At 42.9% G+C, this 26,425-nt stretch overlaps 1 protein-coding gene across 1 annotated transcript in view; it reads right to left on the reverse strand.

The window, feature by feature from the left end:
- Positions 1–8,303: 8,303 nt before the first annotated feature.
- The window catches only part of LOC118780487 (neurofascin-like), a 34,852-nt gene continuing 16,730 nt past the window's right edge, over positions 8,304–26,425 (reverse strand). Inside the window, exons 10-27 of the mRNA XM_036533010.1 lie at positions 25,817–25,960; positions 25,239–25,350; positions 24,867–25,033; positions 24,626–24,773; positions 24,241–24,365; positions 23,347–23,448; positions 22,639–22,836; positions 22,254–22,324; positions 21,489–21,711; positions 21,178–21,293; positions 20,521–20,731; positions 20,071–20,193; positions 18,994–19,170; positions 12,005–12,136; positions 11,466–11,535; positions 10,078–10,089; positions 9,643–9,678; positions 8,304–8,541 (exon numbers count right to left, since the gene is read on the reverse strand). Of these exons, the coding sequence (XP_036388903.1) occupies positions 8,304–8,541; positions 9,643–9,678; positions 10,078–10,089; positions 11,466–11,535; positions 12,005–12,136; positions 18,994–19,170; positions 20,071–20,193; positions 20,521–20,731; positions 21,178–21,293; positions 21,489–21,711; positions 22,254–22,324; positions 22,639–22,836; positions 23,347–23,448; positions 24,241–24,365; positions 24,626–24,773; positions 24,867–25,033; positions 25,239–25,350; positions 25,817–25,960 (2,405 nt within the window). The remainder of the gene's footprint in view (positions 8,542–9,642; positions 9,679–10,077; positions 10,090–11,465; positions 11,536–12,004; positions 12,137–18,993; positions 19,171–20,070; positions 20,194–20,520; positions 20,732–21,177; positions 21,294–21,488; positions 21,712–22,253; positions 22,325–22,638; positions 22,837–23,346; positions 23,449–24,240; positions 24,366–24,625; positions 24,774–24,866; positions 25,034–25,238; positions 25,351–25,816; positions 25,961–26,425) is intronic.

Consider the following 26,425-nt stretch of genomic DNA (forward strand, 5'->3'; position numbering starts at 1 on the left):
TCCCACAGTAAAAATAAATCTGTGAGTTACCTCACTGATTAGAAACACAAGGATGTTATCAGCTTTTTCGTTTTAAGGGTTCACACACTGCATTCTTAATTTGCATGATATAGTATATTAGCTGTGAATTTGTGTTCTTGTTGATATGTGGCCTTGTCTTCCCAGAGGAGCTTTGCTGTTGTACCTGAGAGCAAGGCACTTAATCTGAATGGCTTGAGGAAATATCCTGCTATATATAAGCTAGGTAAGTCACTGACTAGATAAAAGCATACTAACAATTAATAATAAATCATACTAAGATCTAATAAGAATGATCATTATAAGATATATTGCCACTCATTGTAATGATGATAGATTACATATGTATTCATATATAATTTAAGCCCTCCCCCCAACATTATATTCATTTGAAAAATGGTGATAACTCTTTGGTTGTCAGAGGTGTAAGTATATCAAACCAAACCTGTACCATTAAGTTCAGCAAAACTCCAGTGCAGGAGTCAGTTCACTTAGCGTGAAGTCAAGACTCAAATCATCAGTACACCCAAAGCCCAGTCCAGATCACATAACCTTAAGTCCAAGCCCAAGCCCAAACCCAAGTCATCAGTATCAAGTCTGCGTCACCAGTGCTCAAGTTCAAGTCCAGAAGTGGGAAAAAAAAATAAAAATCAGATTTCACACCTCACACTAATAAAGATGGAAAAGTCAAATTTGAGATACAAAAGCAGAGACAGAGGCATTGAATCCAAGTGAAAATTTTCTCTTATTAAATAATTAGATTGCATAGCACAGTCAGTATGAGTGGGGTATGTGTGGATCATTAAACACAAATCGAAAAATGAGTTGCAGAAGTCCGTAAGAATTCATTATGACAATGCAACACTACATAAAAAGTCCATTACACTTCCTCTTTTATGATTTAAAAGAAATTACTAAAATAAATTTGTGATTTCTTTATTGTGTTCTTTCTTTACTGAACTGCTACGTACTGTAAAGATACTTACAGCAGAATTTAAAAAGGGATTACATGAAAAGAGCAAGCTTCAGCAGTATATACCACAGTTAATTAACCCACTCTGTCACACAGGTTTGATGAAACAGAATCAGACAATGTACGTAAATGTAGGCATACATACTTTAACAACACAAATGGTCAACCCTTAATCAGTGTTGCATTTCATAAAGATGAGGCGAGAGAGGACGGAATTGCTCACCTTTGCCTGTTCTTGAGTACTACAGCACTGAGGCCACTTATTTAACCAAGCCTACAGATCTCCATAGAGTTCAGAAACACTCAGAGGCCACTGATCTTTACCGATAAGGATTTACGCTAGTGTTTATGTATCCTACATCCTACAGACATTTCATCCTGAACTGTTGCTTTACTTTAACTTCATGGTGATATCCACCATTACATTGGACAGCATTACATTTGGAATCTCAGTAGATTTCTACAAAGAAAAACAAAATATGACAAGCAGTGTGATTAAATGAAACGTTAGTAATACAAACATTTGAATAAATACCTTGTTAAAAAGACAGATTGAATGGGATGTAATTGGTGTTTTTTCCTCTTCCTCTTCCAGACAGCAGTGTTAGCAGCCTCATCTCCAGCAGCAGAAAAGCCTTTGGCAACAGGCATGATCCTATTGGACACTGCTGAAATCTGCTGCCTTGTGGGACAGCTGCAGGTGCTGATGGGTAATTAAATGTCTGTCTGTTGGGAATTCTGTTGTCTGTTTGGTGGCAGCCAAGGATAGAGATGAAGGTCCGTGGAGGAGAGGGTGTGAGGTGCGGGCTGTATGGGGGAAAGGTTGGGTTTGGGGGGTGTGGAATAGGAGGTGTATGGAGGAGAGGGTGGGGTGCTGATGATTGCAAACAGAGCTTATACCTTAAAACAGCTAAAATGCCTGATGAGTCACTAAGCACAGCACAGGACATCTTGAATGGGTACATGTATAAATTGTCAGTGAAGTACAAATGTATGCCAGTTTGATACAGGCTTGACAGGACATCTTCAAAGAATGTTACTTCTGGGGGTGAAAGGTTGTTTTTTGGGGATGGACATTCACAAAGGCCAATGTGGATGTCAAACCACAGGGGCAGACAGGGATCACTTAAAAGGAGTGCTTACAAGAGTGGAAACAAGATTACTTACAAGATTAGCTGGGCTTTTCTGTCCGGAGAAAGATGAAAAAACACCCTCCCCACACAGTTCTTAGTCAGGTTGATTAAATTAGATTTCATTTGAAAGCAACACGATTTTTGTCCCAGACTGCAGACTTCTAGACTCCAGACTTAAAGAAAGAAGTCACTGGGTTCTAACTGCCAACAGCCCCATGAGTTCGGTGTTTATGGCAATGCACAGTCCACCTACGATTTGGAGAGGTCAAAAAGTTGTTAAAATCTGTGACCTAGGCCTTTGTGTGACAATTTGTAGAATCACACTAGCATTTGGCTAAGTATTTCTTTCAGTTAACTATCCCAGACAACACATATCTTAGTTATCTGTCAATTTCCATCAATGAATGGTTTTATTTCTAGTCCAGAGGCCTAAGTCTTTGGGGAAAATAGCTGCCTGGTATTTGATGAACACATACGTCTGCCATTTAGGCCAGTTGCGTCTACCTGGCAGGCTGGTCAATAGCACTGTGAGTACAGTATGTTTAACTGGGAGGTTACTCACTAGTGCTGCAGGTACTGTATGTTTACCTGCCAGGGTACTCAGTACCACTGAGGTTACAGTATGTGTACCTGGCAGGCTACTCAATAGTGCTGCAGCTACTGTATGTTCACCTGGCCCAGTGATCAATAGCATTGTAGGTAAAACAATATGTTCGCCTACCAGGCTGTAGGTATGTAGGTGTTAACTGCAGGTATATCTGCCTGGTATGCAGTACAAAGCTGTTTGAGCTGAACTCCTTTATTAACAGAAATAAATACAGTAGGTTTAAATAGCCAGCGGGGGCTTAAGACATTGGGTCTAAAAGTCCACATAACCGTTCCAGTTAGGGTCCTGCGATCTGTAATCTTATAAAATCATGCGCTCTCTTCACACCCCCCCCCCCCCCCAATATATGCAGAGTTGAAGGCATGAATATTTAATGAACACCGCAGGTCTCAGTGGAACGTTTACTCGCAGCTTGCTCGGTGAAACAGTCTGCTGCCCACTCTCTCTCGAATCCTGCACTGATTTCCCAGCCAAAGACACTTCTGCTGTCCTTTTTCTTCCAGTTTGGTCTGGTTTTGTTTTGTTTTGCTTTGTTTTGCCACACGCATAAAGATGGAACGTCCGCCATCTGCTTTAATTTGGAGATTTGTCAGCTATAGCCGACAGGCCGTGAAATTGTTAACTAATGGGCTGAATTATGCATAGCCTTGCTCTGTCTCTCTGGCTTGCCAGAAAGTGGCCAGTGCTGCATTATGGATGGCATTACTCTATCTGTTAATCCTGCCGCGAAGTGGTCATTCCAGACAACACACTCCCTGGAGCTTTGTAATCCTTCCCTGTGGAGACACCACGTAACCACTTTTACTGAAATCAGGGACTGCGTGCATAAAACACCTTTCAAATGTGTGTGTGTGTGTGTGTCTATTTGAGTGAAAATCTCCTTGTGTGTACATGCGCCAATGAGCATGTCTCTTTGTCTATTTGCTTATGTGTGTAATTTAAATTGAAAGTACTGAATTGAAGAAAGATGTACTGAAAGGTATACAGTATACAGTAGGAGTACAGTGTGTCCTGTAGCTCATACTGTAGCTGAGTTATTTCCCTCTCTCCCTCTCAGTAGTGATCTACAGCTGATCTGTGACTCTGTAGCCTTCCTGGGAGACAATGCGGCCGAATGTTCACATAACCGTTCTCAGACACTGGCACATTCATGAGGTTTGCATCATAAATTCGTCTGACTTGTTCACCCACTTGAGTGCTCATTAAAACAGCGTTGAGCACCAAATAATTCAAACAAGAAAAATCTATGAAAATCACTTCCAGCACAAGCTGAGTTTTCAACTCGGTTGCAGCACCGCAGTAGTTAATATTCATGCTCTTAAGAAATATTTATAATATTAGTAGTAATGATTCAGCATACAATTTCTTCAGTCAGCATGTTTTCATCTATGTTTATTAAAGACCATGAGCAAATCTCTTATTGTTAGTAAAACCTTAAAAAGGATGATGAAAAAAAGAACATCACAAAAAAGGTCAATATAAATGTAGAAAAATGACAGAAAGGCCTGGGTAATATTTATTACTCTGGTTTTGTTCATACAAATCTGGCATTACAAGCAGCACCTACTGCTATGGAAACCACTTTACTGTATGAATAGGCTAATATATATCAGCCTAAATACTGTATATGTACACACATATATGTATATATATTCACAATCAAGTTGTATCTGTATTATGTAGTATTTTTCCCCACTTTTTTCCAAGTAAGTACCTTCACATTATTCATGATAACATGATCAACAACAATGTGACACACTTCATACTTCAGTGGAGCTGTTTCTCTGCCAACAAAAACACAAGTACCAATGAAAGGGAAAAATATAGGAAGTAATGAGCCTCTGTGTATTTCCTACTTATTGTTCTGGACTAGTCCTGTCCACATTTTCAGGGCTCAGAAAAAGGATTACAGGCAGTTAAAGTCTGATGTTCAGTCATTACAACTCTCTTGCTGCTGAAGGAAACTCAGAATGATGCAACTGAAGGAAACTGAAACCAAGTGGACCTCCCACGTATCGTTTTAATCTACACAAATACAGACCTTCCTTTGGTCAAATCTTCTACCACAAGCTATGGCCGGGGCCTGTCCAGTCAGGAATGCTATCCTGTGGAACCTCTGTGGCCTCTAAGCCACTCCATCTACAGCAGGTGGCTGTGCCTGGCTCAAGAACAGCAGACACTGAAGCTCAGGGTCAGAGATAGAGCATCCCAAGAGGGCTGGAGGTACTAGAGTCAGGGAACTCATGAGCTGTTATAGTACTGGGTGGGAACAAAGTGTATATTATTTTTGTATTTAATTCCCCCACACTGTTATAAAAGCAACATGACAGTTGCTTTGTTTTGGCTTTTCCTCCATATGTAACCCTGCTTGGTACTGTTAATTGTACGCTGGGCTCATGTCGCCATGATGACCTCTGAACTCCTGCAGGAGCCCTGAAAGCCGAGGAACAGTCGTCATCAGAAGATGACGCAGCTGGTTTCGGCACTCAAAGACAATCAACACGCCAACGGAGCCAATCCGGAGGCAACACAGAATGCACATTTCAGGAAGACGGAGTTAAATGGCTGAACTGCATTAACTGGGCCCTGGCAAAGGAATGACACCACCACCAGAAAGAGGCAGACCAGACGGAGAGTGAAAGGCATGATGGGAATAGTGGGCAGAGAACCAGAACACACGGTTTCCTGGGCCGATTACGTCTGGCCTGGTTTGTTAGCTTGCAGGGACGCTGTGTGCAGAATGCGGCGAGATGAAGAGTTCTATGACACCTTACTAAATCTTAAGGTAGAATGTCAGGGGGTGATGAAAACTGACACGTCCTCAACAGGAGTAAAACACAGAGGAGCACGGCTTAGAAACAAACAAAGGGAAAAATATCATAATGATTTATTAGTGTCAGGCACACAGCTTCTAGGTACGAGTAATTGTTATTTGGAGGCACTCATAATAGCTCTCAGAGTGAAAAACATCTTAAAAACCACAAACTGAGTAATTACCCGCTTCTTCTTGCGGCACTCACCACACTCAGCAGCTCCGTGCTTTGAGACCAGAAGGTCTTCTCCAGGCAAACCCTGAAGGTTGAAAGCAATTTCTCTTTCGTCTTTTTTAGTTTTTTTTTTTTTTTTGTTCCCCACTGAGACTGCTTTTATGAGCTCTTCCAGGAAACCACTGCCGGTACCTCTGAGCTATACGCTTCATTGAGAGCCATTATCATTTTGTTAACTGTCCTGTGCGAAAAGCACTAAGCACTACAGTACTGTGGTACTTGACATTTTCGTGATTCGATGATTTGTCCTCCTTGGCTGATAGAGCTGACAATCCCCTTTAAAGTTTGCACAGTGTTAGCTGAGTTAAGATGAGGGGACACCAATGCATCCACTCTGATTCAAGCTTATTCTCCCAGTCTGGGCTGGGCCTACACAACAGAGAAAGGCGTTCATGAAGTCTGATACAAATTTCAAATCAATACAAATTTGAGCAGATACACTGTATATTTTTTTAAACATCAATTTAAAAATCCACATACAACTAGAAGAGATGTATTTATGTATTTCAAGATTCTATCTGAAAAATACAAAATGTTCAATTAGTCAAAGTTTGTGTATGCTAAACTCCCATTAGCAATTACACCAAAAGTGCCAAAACTACGAAAGACCAACAAGACACCAAAGCTGTAAACTCTTTATTATTTACAGCGGAAGAACCCAAATCCCCAAAACCCAAATGAGCAAAGCTTTTGAAAGAACCAATCAAAGAACAAAGATCAAACTGAGGCCAGGCAGATTAGATCACACTAAGACAATGCACTAATAGCACCTGTTAAAGAATTAATTCTATCAGCAGTCATGAAATGAATAAAGTCAACACAATAAATAACATAAATCAAATATTATTCAGAATATTCACTTCAGAAAGTTCATGATACAAGAGGTATTTCTCCTATCTTGTTTTGGGCTGTAATTGCTTGATTCCAGATAAAAGACGAGGGAAAATACTATAAACACTCCAAAATTATCTACAGTCTCCTTTAGAGAATGTATTTTTAACACATCGCTCACAGGTCTCAATATTTTGACAGTGGCTCACTGTCCTTTAGTCTTGTAATATACCAGTGCACCCAAGTTATTTTCCACTTCCTTTTTAGAACAAAGTTTAGCTAATCTCCATAAATAAATTACATCTCTACGTAAAAAGGAAAAGAAAAATCATGTTTTTTCTCTCACCCACAAACACAGAGAGGTGTTGCTGGCAACATTTAAACATGGAGCGTTTGTAAAATACATTACAGATTAACTCCAAAGATGTGTTTGTAAAAAGTACAAAAAAGTAGCTGATAATGTGGAACACTATCTCTGTTGGAAACACTAAAAACCCATCACAGGACAGCAAGGATGCCTAGCAGACACTGACTGCAGTATGAGAATGACCTCGGAGAGGACAACCTTGGAGAGATTGCTGGATCCCAAGGGTCCTATGTGTGTCTAGAACCACACAGAGCCAGGATCAACCTATTAACCACAAGACATCACACACCACTCACTCCTCTCTCTCAGTGCATTGCTGCTTACAGTAGAACACTGCTATGCCTTAGACAGGTCAAAGTGATGGCTGCACCTCTTTCTTTATGCTAGAGCCAGGCAGCTTAGCTGTGCGGCAGACACGAAATGCTTCAAAAAGAACATGCCTCACAGCACAGGCTGCTGTGCATTGATTTTCTTAGAAGGTTCAGCACAGAAAGGAATATTCAAAATCAATAAGCACTGTATTTTTTTTTTGTTTTGATAGCTTTGACAGTATTGGACTTCTCCGGAATGGAACCAAAAGGTGAGGTTTTTTTTAATCTGATTTAACACACAACATTGGATGGTTACTTAGTGGTCATTTACAATTCTATCAGGAGTTAAGCCTTTTCACTGTAAATTCATATATCAATATGATAAACTCCTCTGCTGATATCCTGGTGACCCTGACAGCTTTCTCTTTATAATTGATATGTAAGGATTGAAATTTCCCCTCTTTTTAACACACATACAACAGGCCTTTCTATGAGACCACAGACCTGATGGGGAATAGTCTCTGTATAGCAGCTACAGAGGAGCAAAGAAGGGCCTTAATGAATGCTCAAAACAAAAGCAAAATAACAGCAAAAACACAAAAACAACAGAGAGAAACCCTAACCCCCCACCCACCCTCCCCTCCCACAGCCTGGGCCAGGACTAAGGCATGTGTCATGCAAACTTTTGCCTGTCTCTGGAAGATGTACCTCTTGTGATTTGACATGGAGCTAAAATGTCACCCTGGCACATGCGTGACCTGTATTATACCCTCACACACCCTACAGGCACACTGTACCCCTTGGTTTCCCGGCGTTTGGTGCGTACAGTATACAGGTGTGTGTATGAGTGTTGGTCATTCAAGTGTGACACAGCCCTGTCTTAACCCTTCCCCCAACCCCCCTGTCCTGGCAGTGCGGACTATAGTCAAGTGTCATGCCCACTGTCCTCTCTCCCCTCCAGACGACCCCCCCCCCCCCCCCCCCCCACAACAACCCCCAACCCCTAAAGGTCTGGGCTATGCCAGCGAGTAGATGGCGTTGATGGGGGAGGTGGGCTCTGAGCTCTCGTTGCAGTCTGTCTCCTCCCGGTCCTTCTTGCTAGCATACTGGCCGATGAAGGAGCCGTCCTCGTTGAACTGGCCATCGCCGTCCCCGCCCTCGCCATAGTCCACCAGGCTGTCGTCACTCTCCGGCATCTTCACCATGCCGTCCAGAGACGCCTGGCTCCCACGCAGCTGCCGGTTCTCCTCCTCTCTGCCGAGCGCAAAACGGGTGCGGGGTCAAAGGTCACCCGCCTTTCACCTCCCCTCCCCCTGACCTCCTGACATCCTCCTAACTTTCAAATTCAACTTCAACAACTCTGTATGTGCTGGTTTCTGCTGCAATTTCTGTTCTTTATTATTATGATAACTAATAATAAATAAATACAGTAATGCAATGTATATTGAGATCTGCCCAGGTGTAACTGATTATAGCTAATTAACACATTACATCAGAACAATTAAGGTAATTGGTTGGAACATAAACCAGCATGTAACCCTCTGGGAAATGAGTCTGGCATGCCTGTTCCAAGGAGTGTCACTGGAGTTCTGTGGTGGTAAAATGTCAAGTTTTATGGATAATTCTGAACACTTGTGATTTATACTGACATGTACTATATGGTGGTCAGGGCCTGTATGTGTGCTCAGTACATTAAATATACCTAAAAGGTAGTGTAGAAATGCTCACGGAACCCTTAATTGAACTAATCACTCACATCATGTACTGTAACTACCTTAACATAGGACAGACACAGTAAGTAATCGAGACTGGAGTGTGAGATGCTTGAGCTCATTGTCAGGGGGGAAAGGGGAGGGGGTGAGGGAATCATGGATGAGAAAAAGAGACCAGGCTGGCTAAAACAGGTTCAAGTCAAGATGAAGGCGCCAGCAGCAAAACAAACCTAAAAAAACATTGCCAAGAGGACGCACAACACGATTAGCTTTTATAAACGTACAAAGCCGTGTTAAAAGCACAAAAAAAGTTCAAAATACCTTAACTTTAACTGCTCTGAGCATGCAACAAACAACAACAAAAAATGGCACAAGTGAACACAAATTTAATTCAAGATAAAATAAAAATGCGAAAGATTTCTTTTAAATCCCTTTCCTAACCCCTGCCCCTATTCCTTCAGTAAATAACTCCCCAACTGCCAAGACTGGCTGGAATAAAGACATGCTACTCACAGGACAAGAACAGACACATGTGTGAATCCAGAGTGGGAACAAAAATGGCTTTGTTTGTTTTAATTGATTAATCCGTAAAATGGAGGTGACTTACAATGTGAATCTATTAATCAGAGACAGCCATACGTACCGTTTAGGGTAAGGGAGAGTGGAGACACGGTTTATCCTAAAACATTGGAGTTGTAAAAAATTTTATTGCGTGGGATTTCAGCTCTACAATATACCACAACATACAGCATATTAAAATAAGGATTAAACTAAATATCAGGAGGCTTCCACATTTCATAAATACCAAAATCAAACCAACAGACAAACAAGTTGTCGGACACCATAACATACTGGGATGGATACATTACTATGATTTTAACATTTGAATTCTTGTTAACAAAAAAAGTAAAAAGAAGAAGGAAAAAAACAAAAATAATTTGCTTGGGTATTACTGGCTTACAGAGTTAATTAATTAAAACCCGCTGCATGATGAAAAAAAAAAGGTTTGTGTGAGACTTGTGGGTTAAAAATGCAAGAGCGGGGTTATGGTGCTGTTACACAATATGCTCTTTCATACCTTTCAAGAGACCTTCAGTGGTGCAATGGGAAAAGAGCAAAAAATAATAAAATAATAATAAAAAAACAAATGTAGACAGAGGAGAAAATAAAGAAGGAAAAGACAGGGAGAGAAATGAAGAAAAGAGAGGTTTGGTTGAAGATGTCTGCGGTAAACAGTGAGATCCGTAAATGTGTTCGGTGACATTAATGACAGCACTGAGTGATGGCTGGAAATGAGGTCGGCCTCTACGTTCATGGTTACCATGGTTAGTATTGCCACGGAAACTTAAAACACCCCTGAAAGATCAGTGTTCATTTTCATTTTTTACAAACTCTTAAATGCACATCGCTGTTTGAAAACCCACCTCCACAGTTATGCTGGTAAGAACACTTCAAGAAATATTTCATTTTGAACACAGAACAAATTACACTGAAATATGTACTGCATTTAAGAACAGAGAATCATGAGAAAATTAAGAGTAATATTCATTAGATAAAAGTGCTGCCACTTGCAATAAAATCCATGATATTGTTACACTATGGATAATGCTAGATTTCATAATTTAAGGGTATATTGAATGATAAAATTTTAATAAAAGAATACAGAAATTAACACTGGGTGCCAGATGCAGATTCATTCAAATGTTTAAAACTAGTTAGTTTCTGTTTTTCTGCCATTCTCTGGTTTCTCTGGTTAAGGACAAGCACAATGATGTAATGTACTGAGATGGAGACCCATAAGGAAGGAAGGTTCTCCAAAGATACTGCACGAAACATGTGCAGAATCTCTCCTGTCTTATTATAACATACTAACATGTTAAAGTTATGAGCTAACATAAAAGCTTTTATTACGATCATAAAACTACATGCATATTAATATTCTGGTCTTGTCAAGTATTACATGGCTTACTGCATTTAATAGCTATTTACAGTTTTTGGCTTTACAGTATCATGCCTGACTGCTACAGAGAGAGGTAGTGTCATTGACACTGCGACATCCTCTGTGGTTTTAGACATTTAATTTCACTGCTGCAGAAATTCACAGGCACAGTTACAAAAACTGCACATGCATACAGGGAAATCAAAGAGAAATCACAATTCTGCTGCTAAAATTATAGTAAAGGATTAAAGTATAATGTTTAATTTCACCTTTTGCCTTTATTTAGTTTTATAAATTAGTTTTGTATAAATTAGCCAGGTTCTTTACAAATTAGCCAAGTTGTGAAATGTTTTTTTTCTCAGAGAGGTAAGATAAATACATTTGGCTGTTTTGACGGAAAACCAAACACAGCATTGTAAATCATAGGAGGTAACCAAAAAAAGAAAATGATTGTCATTTGATGTCTGCTTGTATTTCAAACCACCTCAACCTGCATGACTCTGTGCAAAGGCATTCGACAGACCTACCGGTAATCAAAAGACCCATCCTGGTCTTTCTCATCAGATCCGTCCAAAGGCGTGTCTTTCTTTTCCCTTACTGGGGGGAGAAATAGACAAAAAATGTATAAAATCTCTGTAAATATCTATAAATGTCTGTAAAACCTCTGTAAATATCTATAAACATATATAAAGAGTTACATTTCCCCAATATCAGAGCCATTATTCTCACAGCATCCGTTATTCTCCTGGCTAAGTGATAACTGCATGCTGGCACAGATCCCAAACTTTGGCAGGCGTTACCGAAGGAGACGGGCCAACGGGACTGGCTCGGAGGATGCATGTAACCCATCTTCACATGCAATCTGACCACAACATGCCCTTGCGTTATCTTTACACACTTTTAGGAACTATTTTCACATTTGTTAAATGGTATGTTTTCATTGATCCCAACGACTAATAAGTGTGTACCGTGTAGGAAATGAACACAATAGCACTTAATTATGTTAGACTGAATGTGAGCCCGGGAGCGGGGTGAGAGTGGTGGTGGCAGGGCGTGGCTCTCGTACCAGGGTACTTTCCTCCTCGGCTCCTCTTGATGAAGCAGACGATGAGCAAGATGAGCACCAGCAGGGCGACAGCGCACATCACCCCAATGAACCAGCCCTGGGTGGCGATGTCCACCTGCTCCCTGGAGTAGGCTGGGAGACGGAGACACACACACACACACACACACACACGCACACACACGTGTACACACACACGCGCGCACACACGCACACACACACACACACACACACACACACACACGTGTACACAGATACACACATACAGAAGTATATATACACACACATATGCACATGTATGCATTATACATATATACACATGTACGGAGATATGCATGCACATGCATAGGTATTTACACACATACACACATGCATACATACATACAGTACACATGCATACACACACATACGTGCACACACACACGCACACACACAAACCCATGGATGCACCCACAGATATACATTGCCAAAGAAGTGACACAGAAAGAGAGAAAGAGACAGAGACAGGAAGCAAAGGAGAAAATAATGAGTCACATGGGCTACCTCTGGAGCCATGGAGTAACCATAGAAACAGACCATATCTCAGTGTTATGGACCTCAACACCTGCTCCCTGACCTCTGCATGCACACTGAAACCAAAATGCTTCTGTTAACCTTTAACAAATCACAGACAATCAATACCAGCACATGCAGTGAATACCCACCCAACAGACACACCACAATCACCACTTTCACTCTGTATAAGAGCATCTGCCAAAATACCTAAATGTAAATGTCTGACAGGCTGGCAAGAGGTAGAGAGAGAGGAGATCTGCTTCTGTACAGACTTCCAGAGCTGTATCTGTCAAGCCTGATGGGAACATCGTGTCTGAGCTTCATGGTTATCCTGCTAGAGTATATGCCAAGGGGAGGCAACCGCAGCTCCTGTATCCGCTGGTTTTTGTCTGTTACAAAACACTATGACAAAATATAAATCTAACGTCACTGCACTTAATCCATTGCTTGGTTACACAAAAATAATATACTGAATACACATATGCAAGTTACGTATACTGTATGACAGGGAGGGAAAAAAATCAGCCCTACTCTGATGGGGCCTATGTCTGTTATAGGTGCTGAAGTTGTCTGTCACCTTTAGGGATAGCATCTTTAGTGACAAAAATCCTCCATGGCTAAAAAGCCATCCACATTTGGAAATGGCAAAGCACCAGGAAGAAGACTGAGAGATAGGCAGGTATCACTCAACATCTCCTCATCTACAGGACTAGATGTGCTCAAACTGCACAGCTTTGATACCAAACAGTAGACCCATGGTGAATATGAAAAGCATGAACTTTAATGAAACTTAAGCGGTCTTTTTGATCTTAGGCTCTTTTAACTATTTTTCTTTCATCAAACATGAAAGAGGAGTCATTTCAAACACAAACATGAGTTCAGAAAACACATGACCCTTGGTCAGGGTGAAGATACACAAAGACATACATGCATGCCTCAGCACACGTATGTAGTTAGAAAGCATACTGAATTTTGAATGTGCAATGAGGATATATAACACTGATTATGGTGTTGCACTTGACCTAATTTATTTTCCCCTGAAGGTAAAAGTAGATCACAATAAAAGAAACTAGAGAGGCTTCCCTTAGTGAATCTTTTATGAATGAAGTTTCTGAAGTTCTTTTCATCTGCACACCTATCTTTTTTAACCTGCAGGCTTAAATAAGAGCACAGTCTATTTCATTAAAAGTTTTTTTTTTTCTTTTAAAGATCATCACCGCTATGAGCCAGGAAGTCATTAAAAGTCTTTCATCTAAAGAGACATTGATGGGCAGGTCCATTCTAACTCAAACACATATGGTAAATGTTTTAGAGAGAGGGACATAAAACCTGGCATCAGAGAAACACCTTTCACTGATGAAGGCAGAATGCTGAAAGGTCTGAATCATTTAGCTTCACCTTTATCAAAAAATAATAGTAATTTAAAAACATGGTGTTGCATCATCAATCCCAGGATCTATAGCAAAGACAATACCACTGTCAAAATGAAACTTTTGAGGACAAGACGGTGCAGTAAGCTCAGACAGCCAGCTAAAACCAAACGTAGGGCTGAATACTTGGGGTGCTACAATTAAATGCATTAACATAGTGCATCAAAACACAAGGTGAAAGTTCTATGCAAATTCTGAATTAAAAATCAAGCTTTGTACATGAAGCATCAACATCAGTGTACAAAAATCCTACAAACAAACTGTAGCCCTCCAGGTGCCACATACTGAGAAATTTGCAAACCGTGAGCACAATATTCAGTAATAGCTGGCTCTGCCATATTAAAACTAACAAACAACAGCAGTTAAACTAAAGGCCCAGCTTAGGATCTGAGCAGGGCTTAGTTTTGCAGAGATAAAAATAATATAAAAAAATGACAGCAGGTCTGGGATCTTGTGGCCTACTTTACCATGGAGAGGCCATGGAGTGGTGCTAACCGCTGGGAATAGCAGTCACATTCCCTGATTACAGCTCAGGTCACCTGAGACCGTAAAAGCGCTTAGCATCTCACACGTACAGGCACTTCAATTATCAGTCTCAGATTACTGTGCCTCACACTAAGCAAACACTTATATCACTCAGTGCAAGTTTTGATCAAAATGACATCAGTAATCTAGCATTTCCGTTAGGCTATTTATTTCCTTAGCAGACACACATATCTATATTATATATAGTGTCACACACACACACACACACAAATACAGTGTATACAGCTGAATATTAACTAACTAACTTGCACTTGTAGACTTTGGGTTTTATATAAAACTCCCTCACCTTTTTTGCCCCCACGGGATGAAACACTCAGACTGGCCTGTGTACTGTACTGGCCTGGCTGGCACATTAACACTCATACAGTGCATTTATGCCATCTGAAAGGGTCCTTATCTACTCTTTCTGTGTTGTCTGTAATGGCCCTTATTCACTAGTGTTTATCTGTGCTGTCTGTAATGGCAAAATGAAAGGGAAAAAGTGTCTGCACAAAGTGGCTTCTTAATTTGCCTGTTGTCACTTGCAGCTGGAGCCTCTGTCATTAATGCCTTGAGTCCAGAAATAATCATGACCCAGATCACTAGCAGATAACCCAAATACAAGTGCCGTCACTCCAGGAAGTGATGCCAGACCTGCCAATGTGTAATTATAGTTGTGAGCTCAGGGAAGAGCCTCTCAAACGTGAAAGTGCCTGTCTGAATTCTCGTATAAACATGCAGCTGTACAAATGGATAGTAACGAATGTCCAAATGTAGGCTATGTACATTTCCTGATATAAGGATCATAACCCAGCAACACACTGATCTGCACTGTATGTTACTGTCTAAGAGAATGCAGAAACAGCTGCTAAGTACTGCAAAGGCAGCATTTACATGTAGGAAACATAAGCAAACAAATTCTTCAAAAAATCTGTGTGTTTGCAAAGATATCCATTTAAATAATAAAAATAATGTTGATTTTAACTGTAAGCTAATTAATGAAATTAATTAAAATTTAAATTTGAATGAGATCACTGTTACACAGATGCATACAAGAATAACTACCAAAATTACTGTCTACTTTGGAAGGAACAGTTCCAGTAACCAACAACTCCAAGTCAGTGGATTGGATTACTGTATAAACATGAGACCTGAGCTTCAGCTTTGTTTCAGTGTTGTTTCACTGTTTAATTAGGGTGCACCCCAGAAAAGGGCTCGCACTTCCATAAGTGTGGAGCTCTGCTCCAGGGCCCGCACACCACCCACCCACACAGGTACAGCCTGAAGGTGGACAGCCCCCCTCCTCCGCCCGCTGAAGGCTCTCGGGCCTGCAGGACGCTGCATCCACAGTGCTATTTCTGTTCCCATTATCCATTGGGAGGTGGTGTTTAATGGCAAGCCACACAGTGTTCCGCTGGGCTCTGAAAGAAAGGCCACAGCCAATCACAGAGCTCCTGGAACAAGAAAAGCTGTGCACCTTTTCACCACCACAACATGGAGTGGGCCCTTTTTTTTTAACCTCCATTCAACACTGTGCACAGGAAAATCATCAAACCAAGATGGCAGTCTCTCCACCACACTTATACAACAAGTCCTGTAATGGTGTATTTATTAGGAAATGTCACAAAGTCATTTTACTTTTAAAATGGCTGTATTTTTCAGTCACTGGAGGGGACACATGACTCTGCCACAGTAAATGTGTACTCCCTTGGTATTCTACAAGGCCCCTGTATGCTGTGTGTTCCTACTTACATTCTAGATATCAGACTGTTTTTTTAGTCATTATTAATACGAATGAATGAATAAATCTTCATCTGTTAGCTTTTTCCAATGTATTGCCCCCCCATGTATATCATTGTTTATGAACAAAGTTGTTTGCATAGGTGATGTCATTTATTGAGAAGCGTAGCAGTTTATACATGATTCCAAAATGTTTACCAAAATGCTATTAATAAAACTGGACTTCTACCAGTTCTGAATTACTTATCAGATGACCTTACCAAGGGTGAACTGCATAGCTTACATTAAAAAAGCAAAACAAAAACCTATCAGCCACATACTAAAGCCTTTCGGGTAAAGAACTGCAGCAATTGCTCTCCCATGACTTGAACTCACAACCTACTGAACAGATGCCAAGATTTTCCCTTTCCCCTATGCCTACCATCTCCCCCACACAGCTACAGGGTAAGCAGAACTGAAGGCTGACTGAGTCAGTGAGACTAAACAGTGCACTAAACATAACCCTAGCCGTTGGTGTATCAGTACAGAAGCAGAGGCTGCCATAGTGGTAGGTGTAGTTAGCAGTGGTAGGAGAAGCCGCAGTGGCTGTGGTAGCACCAGTAAACAGTTATAGTGAGGGATATAAAGAAACAGCGCTAGACACCCGTATCTCCAAGGGCTCAGCCACAATGGGAGCATGGAGAAAACCGAACACGGAATTAGCATCAAGAACAATGACACCAATTCAGCGGCTGGGTGCGTGAGAACCTATGGCTGGAACTTCCCCCGACAGCGGAGCCGATGGGAAATAACAGTGAAGTTCCCAGTGGGAGAGGGAAGACATGCTGAAGTCAATTCCACTGCAATGAAAATTCAGCGCAGAATGAAAACAAAAAAAAAAAATGACCTTGATGTGAAAATGGAAAAACAACAGGTAGGTAATAACAGGTGACTGCGGGTAAGACTGACCTTTCACACCATCACAACCTGTTCAATTAAAACTTGTGCAATTGTTAAACTACATGTTGCAGGTGGAAGTTTACCATCTAAACAAGGAGAATACATACAGAGACTGAATGTACTTTAAATCAAATTGTTTTCTGGAAGCACTCTAGCAGCACTGTACTACCACTGCCCCCTAGTGGCCGCGATCTGCTACTTAAGCTAATCTTCTGTTTTCAGAAGCTGCTGTGATTGTGAACTGCTGTGCCACACTTCGGGTAAGGACCCTGAAAGCTACTTGAAAATGAAATCCCTTTGTGTCACCAACTGGTACAGCATGTCTGATGTTTGTATCCATTTGGTTTCAGCATCTGGTGCCAGTGAACACCTGCCACTTTGTCCTGATTTACCCTTCGAGCCTTTCTCTTTCCTCTGCTGTGCCAGGCCTTTGCAGGCATCACTCAGAGTCTCTGAGTGCCGGACTCTCAGAGAGAAACACTCGTCCCTTTCACTCAGTCTCCTGAGGTGCCCTCAGTAAAAGCCTGGAGGAGACAGACGCTGTAGCTATGCGCTGTCCTCACGCAGCTCTCCAGCACTCTGTCTGATTTAATGCAGGACACTCAGTCCGGTTCGAATGCTGTTAGCACATAAACCCATAAAAAACAGAGAATCTAGTTTAATCCCCCTCAAAATCAATATCTTCTCTCAGCACCACGGGATGATGGGGGGCAGAGAGGGGGATACGAGGGAGAGACAGAGGCTGGGAAATAAAGAAAGATATCGAACAGAAATAAGCGACCCGAGGTGTAAACAAAAAGTATAAAAGATGATAAAAAAATCTCCCCACAGTGAATCAAGTGACGGTCCACACTGTGCTAACACCTCTGTCCACTTCAGGACCAATGACATCACAATACCGAGGATGATGTCATCATCTGGTGACCGGCATAATCAGTGCCCACAGCTGTGACAAAGCCTCTCCTGTCCACAGACACTCAGCTGGGAACAGTGACACTCTCTCTTACAACCTGTCAATCATCTCCAACTCTCAGTCTCTGCATTCTTCGTACGTAAACTTCTGCTCCTTTTAAGACAAATCCGGTTTCATAATCTATAATATGCTGTTTAACAACAGCTAGACAGTTTAGCTGAGGGATTTCAAACAAAGGAATTCATATTACTTAAAATTTATGTATCTGATCTCTAAATCATTTAACTTACAATGCATTTATATAATTAGTCATGGTTGATGTGAGTCAAAATCCTTCACTTTAAACTGTTTTGGGATTTCATCAAAAGTGTTATATAAATGCAGATTATTATAATTATCATCATTATTATTATAATATACCCTCTGCAACAATGGCAGTCATCAGAGGATAAATTAACTGTGATTGCAGAATTATCTCATTTTGATTGACATTCTGCATATTCACTCTCAAGCATGGCAGGCCAGATGATAACTGCCAGTTTCTTTGCCAAGTCACACAGATTCACTGATGGAGGTGAATTTCAAATAGCCGTGATTAATAATATACCTGCATTTTTAGGCCCCAGAGCCCCATTGAAGGATGTGGAGCCTAAACAGCTTTGATTAGTAGCGTATCCCAAAGAATGGAAAAAAAATCTTAACTCAAGGTCTAACTAATTTTTTACTCAAAATAAAGGCCAAAATGCATCGCGTTTAGATTGAATGTCATCCTGCAATAGTGGCTGAGCTACAGTAGTAGATACAAAATTGATGGGCAGGGGTGGAGGCCTCTCTCTCTCGTGTGGATTGGCGGCCTGGGAGAGGGAGAGGGGGACATGCTCCTACCTTACCTTCAGTGGTGTAATGAGGCGACTCCTCTGAGAGCTCCTCCCCCGCCCCAAGCTGAGTCCGCGCCGCCAGCGTGAACTTGTAGCGGGTGTAGCGGTCCAGCCGGCGCATTGAGTAACTGGTGACGTTCACCGGGAAGGACAGGACCTGCATGCGGCCAGCCCCGCGGCTGCCGTTCACTGTGGGGGGGAACAGCAGCATTGAGCTGTTAATCCTGGCTGCAGTGTAGCATAGTGGTTAAGGAGGAGGACTCGTAACTGAAAGGTTGCCGGTTCAAATTCCCCGCTGGGACACTGTTGTTGTACCCTTGGACAAGGTACTTAAGCCAGAAAAGCCTCAGTAGATGTCCAGCTGTATAAATGGACAACATTGTAAAAAAAGAAAAAAAAATAGGATAAAAGCATCTGCTAAATGCCAATAATGAAATGTAATGTAAAATCCTAGTAGGAAGAGTACTCATATGCAGAGTATATTGAGTTCTGGACAGCGCACTCCAAAAGGAACACTGAAGCTCTCAGTCTTCAAATATAGTTTTTATGCACAAAACATTCTCATCAACACTGCAGAGGTGGAATCAGGCAGCTGACCTTCTTTACTATTCAGGGCAAATTCATCAGACAACTTCTATAAGAAACAGTAAAGAACCTATGCTGTTAAACTGGTGTTTTCTTCCCCATTCCTCCAGGGGGTGCTAAAGTCTCAACAATGCATTGGCCTATTTTTCCTTGCACCTTGGTGTATTTGTGAAGACGCCATTGTTGTAATATTGTGTTCTACCACCTGTTGCTTTTTAAATTTAACTTAGAAATTAGATTCCCCAAAACTGGGCAGTAAAAGAGACCCTCACCATTCCCAGAAGGATATGTTCTAGAGATATATTTGATTGCCATTTCACCTCTTAAAAAACTTTTTATTTTCATATCACACATCATGGTAAAAGCTCTTATGCAGAGGCAGCTTGGATTTCAGCTGTTTTTGTAAGTCACTCTTGGTGCACTTCACTGTGGTTGTGCCCCTAGGTCCTGAGATGTCACAGTGGGTCGAGCTCACCTTATACCGGGCTGTGACCCTACACCCACCTGCCTGGTATTTGAGTGTGTAGCCAGTCAGGATGCCGTTGGGTTCTGCTGGCCTGTCCCACTCCAGGTACAGTGTGTCCAGGTGTCTCTGCTGGACCCTGAGGAACTTTGGAGGCCCCGGAACTACACAGCAAAGAAGGTCACATGACTGTGGGTGCCTTTAATTGACAAGCAGAAGCCCCACCCCCACCTCTAATGTCAAGCATCCTCATAAAGCATTCACACTGGGTGGGATACTTACTTACTGCATGCATTATGCAATATGTGTCACTGCTATAATTTATCTAATTGCTATTTTTTTGTAGGCCTAAATAACTTCAGCTGTGACATTATGTGATTCAGAAACATTTCTGCAAGTTCTCCGCATCTTTGAGATGTGTATCGTCTTGGTTTTTGGCTCTTTTCCCCCATTTTGGACACTTGTTAGCCCCCCCCTGTAGCTCCACCTACCTCCCTCCTTGGTCTGGAACTCTATGGTGCTGCTGGGCGGGCCCTCGTAGCGGTTGTTGGCCACCACCATGTACATCTTATAGTTGCTGTAAGGCATGAGCCCCGTCAGCACACCGTAGGGCCGCGGGCTGATGGTGTAGAAGCCTTTATTCTTCCTGTCCCTGCGAACGCTCAGCCACTTCAGCACGCTGCTGTCCCGCCAGTAGTACGCCTGCGACAAGGAGGGCAGCAGGTTAGACAGGTGTGTACCACCTGCCAATTCTGCATGCAGCTACCAACGAAACAATTTTATCCATCTCTTTTTATCATTTTCTTAGCCAATGCCTTTATGCAGGATACTCGGGGAAGAAGCAAGGCTCGTAACCCAAAATTTGCCAGTTTAATTGCCTGGTGGAGACTATTTTTGTAGCTGTTGCTCTGTGGAGTTAGCCTGTGCAGATTCACCGCGCAGAGGGACTGATACCATGGGCACAGAACGGAATGAGCGATTATGACCTGTTGTGGAGGTCAGTGAATCTGCAGAGATTTTCATACAGCACGAATGCCCTTAAACACAACAAACACTAACATGTTACCCATCGATACATCTGAACTCTTACTGAAGCACAATGGCAACCTGGTCCACCAACCCTGTGGTTCTGCGTCAGGTTTCCCCACCTTGTACTCCTTCAGCTCGCCCATGATGGTGGGCCGAGCCACAGGGTTCCAGTGCACGGTTGCCTTGGTGCTCTCGACCTTTGACACCCGCAGGTTGGTGGGAGCTGCCTGGGGCCCTGGAACAACCCAGAAATGTCTGCATCATACTCCAATAACGCTGCTCTCTGCCACACCATCATATTACTGTGAGCATGGGCCTGCCTCAGCGTGTAGAACTGTGTGAGTGTGTGAGTGTGTACAGTGTGCATGCTTATATGTATGTATGTGTGTGTGTGTGTGTGTGTGTGTTCAGACTGGGCAGAGACACTCACGGTCCTCCCCTGAGTATCCTATGGCGATGGGGGACTCTGGGCCCAGCCCAAAGTCATTCATGGCCTGGACTTTGATCTCGTAGGGCGTGAAGGTGTCGGTGTCATAGATGATGTGTCTCAGCCAGTAGGTGGTGACGTTCTTCCACTCCTCCCGAGAGTCCCGCCGGCGCCACCACACCACGTACCGCAGGTGTGGCCCGTTCCGCTCTCTGTCCTTCAGGGGCTGCACACACAACACGCTTAACACGCAAAACAGTTTACACACTACACTTGTGACATCCAACATTCATCACACCCAGCACCGATCCCACTCAACACTCACCACAACTGACACCGATCCCCCTCAACACTCATCACACACAACACTCACTGCATGCGACACAATGTGTATCACTCAAAATGCAACGCTCACCACGTGCAACACACAACACACGACATTCACCACAAGCACCGTCAAACATTCGTCCATTTGTTTGGCCCATTACTGACACGAGTATGTTACTAAATTAATAGTAATACAAACTGATGGTAGTAATTTCAAAAGTCTCTTAAAAATCACACCTGGCTTAGGTTATCACACTCTATAAAGAATCCTGCAGTTTAACACACTGTTTACTTATCATCTACAGGTCACTTACAGTATCTGCTGATTACCTGCCATTTACCCTTCAACTACCTGTTATTTGTCTGTCATTCGCCTGTTGTTCACAGTTGATTACTTATCATCTATACATCATTTACCTGTACCTGTCCATCCTGTCTTACCTTCCAGCTGATCTCCATGTTGGTCTTCCTGTGGCCTATTCCTCGAATGTTCCCTGGTATGGCATCAGGTGCTGAAAAACACAGCACACACTGGCTAGCACAGCACACACAAACACACACTGCCACATACAGATACACTAGCACATACTGACACATTCTAACACACCAGCACATACTGACACACTAGTGTACTCACACACACAGACACACTATCACACTGGCACACATTGACACACTTGGACCCTGACACACACTGACACATTGATGTCACATGGGTCACAACTGCTAATATAACAGGATTTGTGGGCACTTTTCTACTGCCTCCCCCTCCCCCACTGTGACCCCACCCCCCCGTGCCCCCCCGGCTGCAGTCCCAGTGACTCACGGGCCCCGCTGGTCTTGTAGCGCTGGGAGGGGAGGCTCGGGCGGCTCCAGCCAATCGCGTTAATGCCGATGACTCGGAACTGGTAGTTGATGAAGGGCGAGAGCTGCAGGATGACTGAGTTGAGGTTACCGGGGTAACTGGACAGGTTCTGCCACCTGCCTCCTGCCCAGCGATCCTCCTCAAACTGCACAAGGTATTCTGGGAAATGGAGGAAAGGGGAATGAGAAAGAGGGGGTCTGTAGTGGTAGTGTGGACTACTTATGCAACCTTGTTCCCAGGATGCTGCAAGTTCTAGTCAGCCAGCATAAGACTGAATACTGTACAGATAAATAAAAAACGTAACAAATCTGTTATGATTTACTGTTAAACTAATTTATGCTTCACTAATCAAATTGCTACATAATTTAGAGAAATCTGGGACTCCAGATTTACAAAGCCATAGATTATGAGTGCAAGTGAGGCTGGTCAGGAACACACTTAGGGACGTGGAGTTCAGACTTTACTAGAAAAATCTGGTGGTAATGACCCGACGCAGACAGGGCAGGATGAATGAGAGGAGTGAGAGAACAGAGAAACTGTGTTATTTTCCCTTCTGAGATAGAGGAAAAAGCAGGAAAAGGGCAAAGGCCCAGGAGTGGCATACTGTAAGTGATTGGTCAAAGGAGAGGCACATAGGATTGGACAGGTAAAAAGAAGGCGGGGTTCTACCCAGGATGGGGCTGTGGTTGTCGTCTCCCGGGACCCAGGTGAGCCTCACGCTGCGTTCTGAGGGGTCAGACAGCTCCAGGTCTGTGGGCGGGTCCGGCCGGTCTGCAGCGGAAGGGCGTAAAATCACTGTGGAAATCCCCACAAACTACCACCCCCGATATCACTCAGTCAGTTGGTATCTTCCACCCACTAATCAGGTTAAAACACACTCCAGGAAACTGAACTTCATGTTAAAACAACCTGGATTTTATCAGTTAAATAAAACATCCAGAGAAGATCTGATGTCACATACTTGTCCATTAAGCGCCCAAGCTTGCGCACCATTTTTGCCACAGATGTTAACTTCTAGCATGGGACTTCTGTGAGGCAAAAGGTTAAAGGTCAACATGTACATTAGCACAGCATAGCAAAACAACGCGGAAATCATTTCCCTAAAGTAAAACATTAAATATTAATTACCATAGTTAGTATGAGTACTTACTTATTATTGGTATTATTTTAGTATAAAACAATTGCTGTAACAATAATGTTAATATTAATAAAATATTAATCTCCATAACATCTAATATAACTATAACTATTTGGAGTTTTTTTCAAACAGTTAGTGTGTGTGTGTGTGTGTGGGGAGTGTTTCTGTTTTTACACATCTATTTGCATGTGTGTGTAGAGATATGTTCCTGTGAATTTGTGGGAGTGTGTCATTGTGTGTGTGTGTGTGTATATATATATATATAGGTATGTGTATGCATGCTTGCCTGTGTTCTGTGTAGGGGAGTACATGTTTATGTATATATGTGTGCGTGTGTGTGTAGTGTTTACATACACACTACACACACACACACACACACACACACACACACACACACACACACACGCAGGTGTGTGTGTTCATACCTATGACGGTGAGGCGGGCAGAGGCAGACACTTCGTCCAGCTCAGTCTTGACGATGCAGGTGTATCTGCCCTCATCTTCCCTGTTCACCCCTGGGATTACCAGGTAATCATCCTCCTTCCTCAGCCTGGAGATGAAGAGAGAGGGGGAGCAAGAGGGAAGGAGAGAGAGAAAGGGAGAGAGGGGGGGAGAGCAGGAGGAAGATACAGAAAGAGATAAGAAGAAACAGAGATGTGTTTTTGTTTGTTTACATGTGAGTGTATATGTGTGCATGCACGTGTGTATACATTTGTATGTGTGAGTGTATATATGTATGTGTGTATATGTGTGTGCGTGCATGTGTGTGTGTGCACACATGTACACAGTATGTGCATTTTAGGGACACACCTCCAGCCCAGAGGCACGGGTTTGTAGTCCTTCAGCCAGATGACGGTGAGGGGGAGGGTGATGTCATACTTGACCCTGCAGTCGAAGCGGGCCAGGCTTCCTCGGGTCGCTATCAAGTTCTGCGGAGGGCTCGTGATCCGGGTGTGCTCTGAAAGAAAGGGCACACCCCACGAGTCACATGGTGCAAAGAGAGGGAGGTGTATTTTCAGACAGAGCACTTTCTGTGCCATGTGGTGCTGACCTTTGACCTCCAGGCGGACATGGTTTTCGGCCTTGCCCATCATGCTGGTGGCCATGCACGTGTACGGACCCTGGTCGTCGATTCGTACACGGCGGATCTCCAGGGTACCGTTAGGGTATACTCTGTACTGAGAGCCACTCAGGGGACTGCTGTGTCCATCCTTAAACCTGCACACACACACACACACACACATTTACACACGCATGCATATACACATATTTACACACACATATACACATACACACAAACACTCATTCTCCCAAAGTGGATATTTGCTAAACGGGTTGTTATCATTAGGAAAATGGTGCTGGGATTGTGTTAAAGCATGTCGTAAGTGTCAGCTGAAGTTTAAGAATAGCCGCTGGTACTGACCAGCGCAGCTCCGGCCGGGGTGAGCCGAAGAAAGGGCATTCCAGGAAGGTGCGATTGTTCTCCAACACCTTCACCACCTGGTTCCTGGGACCCAGCATGCGTGGAGCAGCATCTGCAGAAATACATGCAGCGCTTTAACAAGAAGACCTCAGTGCGGACCAACCACCCACCATGCTTTACATTCATTACCCAGAATCCTCCACATGAACCCACCGCCCACCAACCCTTCCTGCAGCCCATTACCCAGAATTCTTCACTTACATTTACATTTACATTTATTTATTTAGCAGACGCTTTTATCCAAAGCGACTTACAAAAGTGCATACAGCAAGTATAGCGACAGCCTATTACCTAGAAACCTCCACATCCACCTACTGCTCAGAAACTACCACAGCCCATCTGTTTAAATGGTTAACGTGTAAAAACTGTAGCCCATGTAAGTTGCTCTGGATAAGAGCATCTGCTAAATGACAATAATGTAATCTAATGTGTAACACAGGCCATTACCCAGAATTCTCTTCACTGGGGCTGGCACACCTTTTACCCAGAATCCCTTAGCTGCTGCTCCCCTCTCTCACCCACAATGCTGACGAAGGCATTGGCCAGTACGTAGCCGTGCTCGTTCGACGCGTTGCACTGGTACACCGCACTGCTCCCCACCTGTACCGAGCGGAATATGAGGGTGTCACCCGCCACCTGTCTGCTGGGGTTTGGCCGGGCAACTGCAAAGGGAGACAGGTAAGCACACCTTAGTACTCTGCATGAAGAAGTTAAGCTAAAGGTGTATTACAGGTGGCTAACAAAACCCAAAACAAAGAGATATAAAAATAATGTTCCTTGTGTGGCTGAACCAGCTGATGTTGCAGTGGTCCTGACCCCAGTGATAGAATCAACTTCCCACAGGGGTCAGGACAGCAGAATCACTGGCCATCATTTAGTGCAGACTCAAGACCCACCTCTTCAGACTGCATCTCAGTTCCACCTCAATCCCTGCCCCCTAATACAATGCTGCTTGTATTCCTTGTTGTTTATTTTATGATTCTGTGACCTAGTGACTGATATATGGTAGTATACTTGGCTTTTCTTGTCAAGTCAGATCGCACAAGTTAACTTGTAGTAGTGCTTGAATGATATTGTGCTCACACTCACTGGTCTGGGAGTGTTAGCCTGGTCTGATAATGTTGCTC

Source organism: Megalops cyprinoides, chromosome 7 (assembly GCF_013368585.1).
Source record: "Megalops cyprinoides isolate fMegCyp1 chromosome 7, fMegCyp1.pri, whole genome shotgun sequence".
NCBI classification, from domain to species: domain Eukaryota; kingdom Metazoa; phylum Chordata; class Actinopteri; order Elopiformes; family Megalopidae; genus Megalops; species Megalops cyprinoides.